Below are 12,174 nucleotides of genomic sequence, written 5' to 3' on the forward strand. Positions count from 1 at the left end.
ACAGGAAGCAGCAGATTCACTTGTAAACGTATGACTGTACCAAGTTTAAACATGTCAGCATGAACACACTAATGGTAATGTTAGTGTAAAACTTAGTCCTAGCATCTGGAGGACTTGAATCTCTCCTCAGTGTGTTTTGTTAATGCTGCAAATCACATAATTTACTGCTTGACTAAATACAGATCTATGAGAGGACCAAACAAACAAGGGGAAATAAATACAAGTCAAAGGGAAAATGATGTTTGTTAAGGCTTTTAAACACATGTTCAGTCTGCACTGGAAATGTAAATCATTATCTGTGTCTGTTGAAATATAAGCTGTTGGGGGGGGTGGGGGTGGGGGGATCTGAGGCTAAATCCACATCAAGACAAATACAAACTCATTTCACGATGAGGTAAGAAGATGAGTCTATTCAGGGGTTTCGGAGAGGAGAGTCCGTCGGATTGTTGAACCTCGGACTTAGGAGGAACAATGTGGTTTTGTCCTGGCTTTGGAACACTGGACCCTGGAGGGTGCGTGGGAGTACGCCCAACCAATCTACATGTGTTTTGTGGATTTGGAGAAGGCATTTGACCACGTCCCTCAGGGTGCCCTGTGGGGGGTACTTGGGGAGAATGGGGTACAATTCAAATTCAATTCAAATTCAAAGATACTTTATTAATCCCAGAGGGAAATGAGAGTTTCAGTACACACAATTCTGAGATCAGACATACATACATACATAGGCAAAGACACATGACAAGAATTGGTGACTGTGGTCATTCGCAACCCGAGTCGGGCGACCTTAATAGAGATCAGAGGGTTTACATGAGAATTGGTTCAGGTGGAGGAAAAGAAAGGCACTTCAGAGTTACCCTCCACAGGGAGGGCAGCTTTGCTATGCAAAAAAACACCTCAGACAGAAATGCAACAGACTTCAGACATTACACAACAGAAGTGTCCACTAGGTGGGGAGGTAGGGTTGGGGACTATCCTCACATCAGTTCATGCAGCCGCGATGAGCAGCGCTCGTCACCTCTGTTTGGACAGGGGAGGGAGGTATTTGGGTTAGAGAGCACAGTGACTCCTGGAAACGGTTCCACGGCCTTCACCGGTCGCAGTACCAGGCCCTCTGAGGTCTCTGTATGACCAGTGTCAGAGCTCGGTCCACATTGCCAGCAGTAAGTCGAGCTCCTTCCGGGTCAGAGTTGGACTCCACCAATGCTGCCCTAGACAGGATTTCTAGGCGCAACCAAGGTGTTGAGGGGATTCGTTTTGGTGGCCTAAAGATCAGGTCTCTGCTTTCTGCAGATGATGTCCTGTTGGCTTCATCAGACCGTGATCTCCAGCTTTCGTTAGAGCGGTTCGCAGCTGAGTGAGAAGCAGCTACGATGAGAATCAGTTCCTCTAAATCTGAGACCATGGTCTTGAGTCGGAAAAGGGTAGAATGCCTTCTCTGGGTCAGGGATGAGGTCCTGCCTCAAGTTAAGTATCTCAGGATTTTGTTCACAAGTGAGGGAAAGATGGAGAGTGAGAACCATAGACAGATTGGTGCTGCGCCTGCCATGAGGCGGGTGTTGTACCGATCTGTCGTGGTGAGAGCGATTTACCAGTCGATCTGTGTTCCTACCCTCACCTATGGCCACGAGCTTTGGGTAGAAGACTATTTATCTGTTCGTCCTGCATGTGAAACAATTTCCCAGAGAACTTGCTCTTTCATGTGAACCTCACACAGGCTCAGGTGTGCACATATTTTATCTTCACTTGTCCTATAATGTTAGAGTCACCTGTTTCTAAATATTTGTGCATTTGGAACACAAAGTGAGCAAATGAGAATAAGTGGAAAAAGCGTTTCTCAGTACGTCACCGTTTAAATTTGGTAGACATCAGGCTTAATTAACAGCACTGAGAAGAAGAAACACAATTCATTTATACAACACTATGTAAATTGAAAACTGCAGCAGTCCTTCCATCAAACCTAAAAAAATGTGCTATACCAATAAAGCTGCCTTCAAATACATGCAGGAAAAAAGCTGCAACCTCAGAAACCCTGAACTAGGCATATTTCTTACAACGCTTCAGTTTTTATTTAAAAAATAAATAAATAAAGGCTTTAAAACCTCATCAAAAACAAAAGGTTTCAGCACAAGTTGTGCTTGATATGCTGTGTGATGTTTGTTTTGTTTACAACTCACATTTAGGTGAGTATGTAAATGTATGAAAATTGCCTTGTGGTGCCTAAAAGTGCATTTGACTTCAGGAAACAGAAGAAAGTTATCAGAGGTGGATAAAGTTATGTAGCCATCAAGACAGAACTCCAGACACACACACACACACACACACACACACACACACACACACACACACACACACACACACACACACACACACAAACACACACACATTTTAATGCTCTGTGTGTCTCAGATGAATTAAATCTAATTCACACAAGAGTCAGATATTAGAGGTTCTGAGAGGGGGACGTCTAGGGAAGCAAACAGTATTGTCTCTGCAGAATCAGTCGCACTTCTTATTACATCGAACTCTGATGGTCATTCTCCTCTTTTTTGGTTGGGCACTGAATACAACACCAAATTAAAAGACACACACACACACGCATGTATGCACGCACACACATACACACCAGCATACAAAAGAAGGAAGCTTGGCCACATCCGCAACACCCACACACACTCACAACGACACATTTCCACTGTTTAATATATTTCTGTGACTCCAGTTAACAATATTTTGTGTCAAATTATAGTGGGCAAGATAAATAGTGGGTCTGTGCAACATGGAGAAACAGAGCAGGAGGAAGATGTGGCGCTTCCCATTTGGGTAGGAGGAGGAGAAGAAGAGTAGCAGCAATGCTAAGTCCTACCTCAGACACTTGGCTTTCACTGACTAGACTCCAGAAAAGCGAGTTAATCCCACCTGGTTGTGATCTTATTCCTGCTGAAATTTCTGCATGAAACACGGGAATCTCCAAATCCACACAGGCAGCCAACTTAACCCTCATAGTCCTGCATGCAAACAAAGATAATGCTACTAAAGGAGAAACTTGTCGGGTAGTTATACTGGAACACAAAGTTGTAAAAGCAGGAAGAGAGTTTGTCTAATTAATTCTTTGCATTGGTGACATTTGGTTGGTGTTGCCAGTTTGGTCAGCGGGACCGCGTGGCTGCTTGAGCAGAATAAGTACAACAGATACAAAATCACACTTGGTGTTAATTGGGCTACACTTGGCTCAAAGAGAGATGGAGAGAAAGACAAAAAGGAGGGGAAAAGGATGGAGGGAGAGAGAGAAAGAGCCTGAAGGACTAATTAGTGATTTTAACTTGGCGTTCTCCAAACATGAAATATTTCTCAACCCAAAATACAGAGAAGAGATTAAAAATAAAAGAATAGGAATCAAACACACAGAGCTGTGAAACAACCCTCTGGTGCTGCATGTAGACTTGTGCATGCATGTGCATGTGTGTGTGTGTGCATGCATGTGCATGTGTGTGTGTGTGTGTGCGCGCGTGCTAGCTTCTTTGCCCCCCATTAAACTATGTTTTACTCTGGTAAACGGCAACAGCACAGAGCTCAATGTCAGCTGAAGAGGTTAGAGCCATGAGGAGGCTCTGGGACACACACACACACACACACACACTGCTAACACAACCTCACACTATAAGTTAACCGACTAATGTAAGGCATTTCCAAAAGAAACTTTGGGTGAGTTTCCAAGTTACTTTTCTCCTGTTGTGACAACACGATGCAGAGTGTGGGCCCGCGTGTGAGCTGGACGTTAGAAACTCACACATCTGAGTCATAAATCAAGGGCACCTTTCACCACAGTAGAAGCCCGACACAGGGACGGGTTGTCTGCTAGCCGCTCTCTGGGTTTCCGCATCGTGTTTAAAATTTTTACTCACTTTAGTGAAATTTAACATCTTTCTTCAAGCGTAGGCACATTTCTTTGTAAATTAAACGTTTGAGATGTATTACTCTACTGCTGGTGTCTATTCATTTTTAACTTAATCTACATTTTCAACTGCAACAAATGACTAAATTGATGGCAAAAATAGATTAAAATTAAGAATTTAAATGTCACAGCACAAGCAGGTGCCTGTGAGTGGGTTGCTGACTTCCTTTCTTTTTGCTTGTGATGCGGAGCATTTGTCCTTCATCAGTTGTTTGTCTTCGCTGTCATACACGATTGGCATCTCAAGCAGACGGACCAATTGTCAGGTCTCCCTTATCGCCTCCAGTTAACCGCAAAATCGTCAGTGGCGTTTGTGTCACGTATGCATCATCGATCATACTATTAGTGCAAATGCACACAGACACACACACACACACACACGTACAGAAAAACACATACTCTGTTACCATGGAAACACCAATCTTTGATAAGTACACACATGACAGAGGCAAGAGTGCAAAAACATATAAGAATCTTGATCCTCATTCAGTCATGTTGGTGTCATCCAGCAGCACAAGCAGACATGGGCGTGTGTGAACTGTCAACTAAGCCTGCCGTCGCATTGTACAGCAGCCACTGTATCGCTGTGTGTGTGTGTGTGTGTGTGTGTGTGTGTGTGTGTGCGTGCGTGTGTGTGTGTGTGTGTGTGTGTGTGTGTGTGTGTGTGTGTGTGTGTGTGTGTGTGTGTGTGTGTGTGTGTGTGTGTGTGTGTGTGTGTGAGGAAAAACCAGCATCGTAAAGAAACAGCATTGCTTCATAGCTTATCCATATTTCTCACATTTGTTTTCCTCCAGCTGAGCAACATGTGGAGCCGAGTCACATGCAGACAACAGACGCCGACACGATGCACTGAAGTCTGCACCAGCCGGTTTGAGAGTTGCATCATTTGCATCATAGTGAGAGCGGCTCTGAAGCTGGAGCCTTTAAAATGCACATTAGGCTGCATGATGGTATGAACGTTCACACAGGAGCCGTTTCTCATGTTTCTTAATTTGCATTTTCAGAAAGAAAATCTCCTTTATCCGCGTCTGGCTTTGTGAAGACAGGATGTCGCAGCGAGATAATAATTTAACACAAGACTAAAGACTAAAGTTTGTGTTGATTTGCAAAAGTTTGATTGACTCAACGGCGGCAGCTAGCAGAAAAATTTGGTAAAACCGAGCGATAAACAATTCTAGATGGATGGAAAGCACAGGCTCTCCCATCAGTCTATCCACCTGAGTGTGATTTGTTATCTAAAACTTGTCCAATGTCTATTACCATGGACAGATACACATACACCCCCAATCTATTATTGAACAAAAGGCTCACGCCTCCGCTCAGCCCTTCAGGGAGGAATCCATCCCTCCATCCCAGAATAATTTCACACATCAGTAGATACACAAAAGACGGCGAGAGTGAGAGAGTAAGAGGAGTAGGAGAGATGGAGAAGGAGGAAGGAGGATGGAGGAAAAGACACAAGGACAGAGGAGGAGGAATAGTTGGAGCAAAAGCAAAAAAGAACCATGAGGTCGCAGCTCAGTGCTCATGAGAGATCATGGTGTCATGGGGAGCCAGGCGTGACGAAACAGAGATCGGAGAATCACATGTACCCGTACACACTAACATGAACATACATTTGTTATGGTTACACACTTTTTTAAAGGCAACATATCAAACAAAAATGTGTAAATGCTTAGTTTGACTTCATCAGCAGCACAGGTATTCTCTAAACCCCCTTTCTTCTTTTCTCTTTGCATACATCCACACACAAACGGAGGACAATCCAAATTGTCCACGGCAATTATAAAGCGTTTGTGCAAAATGAGATTTATATTTCCAATAATTCTATAGAAACCCAAAGGAACATACATGCAACTCTCTCACACACACATACACACTCAAAGGTTTCTGCAGACTGGGTAATTACTTGGTATTCCCAACACACCATTTGTTGCCGACACATTACCACAGATGAGCATCATCTGCAGTCTGGACAAGGACTGTCTTTTCTTCCAATTTAAAACACACACAATCACACACACGCGCATACAGGCACGCAGGCATACATGCAAAAACATGCATGCACACACACACAGATGAGGTGTTAATGCCTAAATAAATTGAATGCTTCAAATGTGACAGCTGACTTGACAGCTGGCAGCTGATTGGCCTGGCCATCCCATATCGTATGTCTAACACTGCAGTTTATGGTGAGAGTAGAAAATAAAAATTATGAGACACGGAAAACAAAACTAGCAGAAACATTGTCAATAAAAATCCAACAAACAGAAAAAAAATACCAGATTTTTTTTTCTATCTATAAAATATAGACACACCTGTGCTACATGAGTAAGCACAGACGTGTGTCTGTGCACACACACGCACGCTTGCACACACACATGCTAAGAAAAGACCAACAGATGCAGGAAATGCGATAGTGTTTAGATATGCAGGAAACTTTATGGCTGGTTGGAAGAGGAGCTTTGATGGAATTCACTGAGGGACACCCAACCTCCCCCTGAACTGAGTGTGTACCTTCATCACAGAACGAGCCATGTAGCAGTGTGTGTGTGTGTGTGTGTGTGTGTGTGTGTGTGTGTGTGTGTGTGTGTGTGTGTGTGTGTGTGTGTGTGTGTGTGTGTGTGTGCGTGTGTGTGTGTGTGTGTGTGAGTGTGTGTATGTGTGTGTGTGTGTGGTAGAAAGATCCCGGGAGAAGAAATGGTGAGGAAGTAGAGACGAGTGGTGGAAAGAAACATGAAGTGAAGACTCTTGGTCTCTTCCTAAGGCCTTACACTCAATGGTTTTTGGTTAAGCTGACGTGTGGAGGCTCCTAACAGTTGTGGTCATTTTGCTCTGTCATGTACCCACTCACACACACACACACACACACACACACACACACACACACACACACACACACACGCGCGCACACGCACACACACACACACACACACACACACACACACACACACACACACACACACACACACACACACAGCCTCTATTCATGTGAACACATAGTCCAGAAGGCTCCGTGCTTAACTCCCAGTATGACCTTCATCAAGATGGATTGCATGAAAAATGTAACGACTTTCCTGAGAGAAAAACCACAGGCCAAATAAGCTTTGCATTACGTAATAATGCTGAACCTGGTAATCAATAACACAAACACACAAACACACATCCATAATGGAGTGCAGCGCCTGCACATGGAGAAAATGTCTCAGCAGAGGCCGACCGCATCACAATAGATGGAACAAACCACCAGTGGAGAGCTGTGCCATGCATAAACAGGGAGCTATTGACAATAAAGGCCTGCATCCATTTCTACCCATCAAACATTTTCCCAAACTATCAGCTCAAGTCTGGAGTGACACGCAGCTCCAGAAGGCTTTAACACTCCACGTGTTTAGCTCTTTGACATCTTGGGCGAAGACTGAGCGCGTGTTCCGAACTAATTAGGTCACATTTTGCATTGGACTACGGGACCTATCCACTTTACAACTCTGTTTATGCTGCAAATATGGTGAATTAGGATACCTGCATGTGTTGATTACAAATAAATAGAGGGCTATCGAATGAGTTTGGTCATTGCCAAAGTCCCAATCTTGTACAGGTCTGATGTGCACTTACAAATTACAAAATTCTGATCAACATCAAATTACTTCAATATGTTTTAGTTAAAAATTCTTATTAAATTAAAAGTTATGATTCTGGAAGTAAAAACGTTCAACACAACAGATCTGTTATTGCTAGAGTAAATTAACTTTGGTCATGGTCAGTTAAAGGAACAGCAAAAGTGTTGGATTTTTTCTGTAGGTAATGGATAAATATGTCTTAATATAATGACAAAAAGCACTTGAGGCCCAGACTGGCCAATCACCTATTAATATTGGTTTATTCCATCTACTAACCAAGCTTCTTGCTTATCTTACCAAGGATTACTGATTCTACAACTCCTTTAATGCCTCTCTAAACGGTCTTTATTCGTGTGAGAACAGGCCGAGTTATCATTCTGCTCCGTTCTGTTTTCGGATACATTTCCTTCACTCCTAACCCGTTTCAGGCTCAGATGTCCTCATCCTGTCAATGGAAACATTTCTGCCTGAATTTGTCGTCATTCAAAGTCAACACAGATGCCCAGGAAAGTCAACATACTGGTTTTGACATAGTTTTTAACGTGGAACATTTCAAGTGCTGCTGTGTTGAGTTTTGGATGTTGTGTTTTGTTGTTTGTTTATTGTAATTTGTAGGATGATGAATCAGAGTCCTGATAATTAAACTCTTTGTCGTTGAAAAACGGGGTGGCCGGCTACACTTTGCTCCTGATCCCTATAGTTGCCCTACTTTCTATGTTTTACATCACTGCGCCAGCATGCTGCCCAAATTATTTGCAATAATATTCTTTTGTCAGGACAAGGTCCCAACCACGGAGCGCAACAACCAATGAAAAGGTTTCGAGTATCGTCTTTGCAATTTCTAAGTTAGTTTTACGTTAACTCAGCTTTATTAAAGACAGCACAACCTGCTTTAACATGAATAAAAAGTGCAGCCGCTGCGGTTTGTAGGTGATATTTTGTATTTATTATTCCCAGTTTTATAGTAAACATGAGTCAGAGCATGAACACTTTTTGAATAATAATGGAATAATTCATACTTTTATTGATCCCCTTGAGGAAACAGTCCTCTGCTTTTGACCCATCTGTAAGGAGCAGTGTGTGTGTGTGTGTGTGTGGGGGGGGGGGGGGGGGAGTAACTTGTGCTCATACCGTGTAAGGTTTTTTGTTTTGTATCTGCTGCTTAATTCTTTAACAATGCAACTGTTCACTAACAACGCTGCCTTCAAATCTCTAAATTGAGAATTGCAACATTTTTTGCTCCACATGACAGCAAAGCTGAAACAAATGACCATTTTTATTTACCTTACACATGCATGCATAAACAACGCATTAAAAACAGAAGGCTCAGTCTGTTTAACTATTCCTGTCACAGTTTTCAGTTTGGAAATACCAGACAGCAGCTTGACAAAGACATTTGTCCCAGTCTGATCAGCTGTTTCTGCATTGATGGAATGGACTTCGGTGATGAAGCAGTTTACGTTTATTAGGTAACTGAAAAGCAGCTGTTTCATGCTGCTCTATTAACTGATACACTTTTTAAGTGAAGACCTGGACTCGACCATTTTTGTACGTAGCCATATGCAGTCATTTTGGAAAGAAAAACAAAAAAGAACTCTATACATTTGTTCATTTTGGAGCCTGACGTGACCATATTCAGCCAAATACGTTATCAATGTGACCTTGTCCACCTTTTGTTTACAGTCTACAATCTTCATGAACCCCCCAAAAAATCAATATCAAACTGGCCACGGCTTGTTTTTTAACTGAAGTTTTCAAACATTTATTTTGTAGCTTGATGTTTTATTGCCAGTCGCTGTCCCTGAGTATGACCTTTTGACCTCTAGAACTTAATCCTAAATTGTTAAGGGGACAAAAATCACCTTTTGCATCTTTTTGTGCTGCCATGTGGGTCTCTAGCTGTGGTTTATCTTCTGCCAATTGTTGTTATGTTTAACATGCAAAATGCTGTTTATGTTATCTTGTTTCATCCATTCATTTTCAGCCGCTTCTCTGGAGTCGGGTCGCGGGGGCAGCAACCTAAGAAGACAGGCCCAGACTTCACTCTCCTCAGTTCATAACAGGATTTCTAGGCACAGTCAAGGTGTTGAGAGGATCCATTATCTTTTTTATTTTTAATTAATATTATAGATTATATCTAAGGAGGACCTATTCGAAAACAACATGGTTCATCTCAAGTGGCTTTTGTCCATTGAAATATAAGTAAATAGACAGAATAAACACTCCAAATGTGAAAAAAGTCCATCTGTTTTCAGTCAGTTTGGTTTTAGAAATGATGTGTCTCAAACAAGCCATTTCTCAAGGTCCCAGTTTGTGATGTCACAAATGGGGAATTTAGAATAGAACCACCTCTCACGTGCAAGAGAGAGATGCTGATGGAGGAGCAGCGGCTCTACTCCGAGCCCCTATCAGATATCGGAGCTTCTCAGATCATTGCAGCCTGAGAGGGGATTAGGTGGGCGTGGCCATCTTCATCTTGTTTTCTTAAAGTGAAAGAACCCTAAAACGGCTCATTCTGAAAGGTAACGAAAATGTTGAGAATAATTCTGCTGAAAGTGTTTTACGAGAGAGGGATTTGATGCAAAGAATTTCATAAATATGTTTTGTATTGACCATAGAACTATTAAATAATCATAATATGTCTCCTTAAAACTCCAAAATTATGGAATAAAGAGGCTTTCAGTCGTGACGTTTGCTTTTTATTTCTTTTAGTGTCACAGTTTTAAGCTCTCATACTGAAAAAGCCACCTATGTTTACCTCCTCTCTATTTCTAAATGCAACATTGTTTAGATATGAGTCACCAGCAAAAACAAAAGCCCCAGCGTTTAGCCCTCTCCCGAGCATGCCTCATCCTTACCTCATTGGTGTTCCAGCGGTGGCGCTCCTTGGGCAGAGAGGAACATTTGGGTAGACACTCCAGGAGCTTCTTGGGAAGGTAGATCTTTAACTGGCCCGGCTCATCTGGAGAGGAGTGGAGGAGGGAGGAGAGGGGAGGGGAGGGGTGAGATAAAGTAAGATAAACGAGGAGCAAGAAAAGAAACATATTTCCAATCTGACAGACTAACAGTGAGAAGTGAATACAAACCATCTGTTGGGCTGGCTGCAGGAGAACCCCATACGCACGTTTATTGTGGGATATTAAAAATATCTAAACATGTGAATTAATTTAGCGTTTAAAAAATCTTTGCAGACATGTGCTTTAATTAATATGGGTCCACCTTGTTCCCCGTTGAGATAGTTTTTATTTATCAGGAATACGACGGTTTTTGGCAAACAAGCAGATGGAGATGTTAGAGTGAGAGCTCGAATTGCCCAGAAAGCGTGTTATTTCTAATTGTCTGTGTAGATTCTGAGTCATCCAGGTCACAGTAATCCATGTTCTTGAGCCCGAGGCAGCTTTTTGGCTGTTGAAACCAGCTTTCCTCCAAAGTCCGATGAGCTAAGGAAAGCTCCTGGATTTGAGATAAAACCTCCACGAGAACCAAATGAAAGTTCAGCTGCTTCCTGTTCAGACAGTAAGGTTGATTCCTAATTAGGGAAAACGGCAGGGAAAACAGCACAAAAACAAACAAGAAAAGAGTATTTATTGGACTGAAGGAACGGCAGAGCTTTTACTTTTGGACAGCTAGTGGCTGTGCACCTTGAGTCCACCCAAAAAACCGTACTGGATTAAGAAAGAAGCCATTAGCATGCATCATCCGTGCATTTGGGGTTGGTAAATGCAGCCGGCCAATCACATGGGCATTTCTTATCCTCGTTAAAAGCAATGCTCTCTCCACTGTGTTACACAGACAGTTTGGTAATGGAGTGGAGAATCCCAGAATAGCTGCTCCTGTGAGGAAACTATTTTTGTACGAGAGTTGGAGAGTCACAGGCTGAGGGCAGGTGATGTTTAATTTGGAGTTCAGATCGTGTCTCCGGACATACCGGCAACCATCGGAGGGCCAGTGTAACACAGTCTAGAGTAACAGGGAGCCAAACCACAGCTTATTGTAAAAAAATAAATCTTTTACATATTTGGCGTCATTTAACTCCCCATGATCTGCTCTAATTTGCCCTTACTCCACAAGTCCAGGTTAGACTCTTCTAACAGCTGCTAACACACTTTGTGAACAAAGCCTATACCTCCTACAATGATAACAATATTTTAGAGGAAGCAACAGAAAAATCACTCCTGTCAGCAAAAAACTGCTTGTTGGTGCTGAATTACCAGTGAAACTACTTTTACTGTGCCTCTCTTTCCCACAGTGCAAGCTGGCTCACCCAAATGTTGAATGGGAGCAGTAACGCTGGACCCCTCCATATCCCAGTATGAATGTGTGAATGTGTCCCTGTTCGTGAATGTGCGTTCCCCAACAGAACTCAAAGTGAGCGAGGACTCAAAGGTTTTTTATTTATTTATTTGATAAGCAGAGGGCATCTATTTATGACTTCCCTGGGAGAATAGCAGTTATTGTCTACCTGGGGGGGGGGGGGGGGGGCAACGCAAGAGAAAGCAGTGATGGTGGGAGGGTCAGCAGGAGGGAGAAAATCAGGCAGCAAAAGAATGAGCCAGAGAGATGCAGCTAATAAAGAAAAAAAAAGAGGAAACTGAAGCAAAA

The 12,174-nt window shown here is 42.6% G+C and overlaps 1 protein-coding gene across 7 annotated transcripts in view; it reads right to left on the reverse strand.

Annotated features, from left to right (window-relative positions):
• LOC107385543 (calmodulin-binding transcription activator 1) overlaps positions 1-12,174 on the reverse strand; it is a 75,295-nt gene that overhangs the window by 58,448 nt on the left and 4,673 nt on the right. For all 7 annotated transcript variants that reach the window (XM_054750613.2, XM_054750638.2, XM_054750616.2 and 4 more), the window contains exon 3: positions 10,431-10,534. In XM_054750613.2, coding sequence (XP_054606588.2) covers positions 10,431-10,534 — 104 coding nt within the window. The remainder of the gene's footprint in view (positions 1-10,430; positions 10,535-12,174) is intronic.

This window comes from Nothobranchius furzeri, chromosome 3 (assembly GCF_043380555.1).
Source record: "Nothobranchius furzeri strain GRZ-AD chromosome 3, NfurGRZ-RIMD1, whole genome shotgun sequence".
Classification (NCBI taxonomy): Eukaryota; Metazoa; Chordata; class Actinopteri; order Cyprinodontiformes; family Nothobranchiidae; genus Nothobranchius; species Nothobranchius furzeri.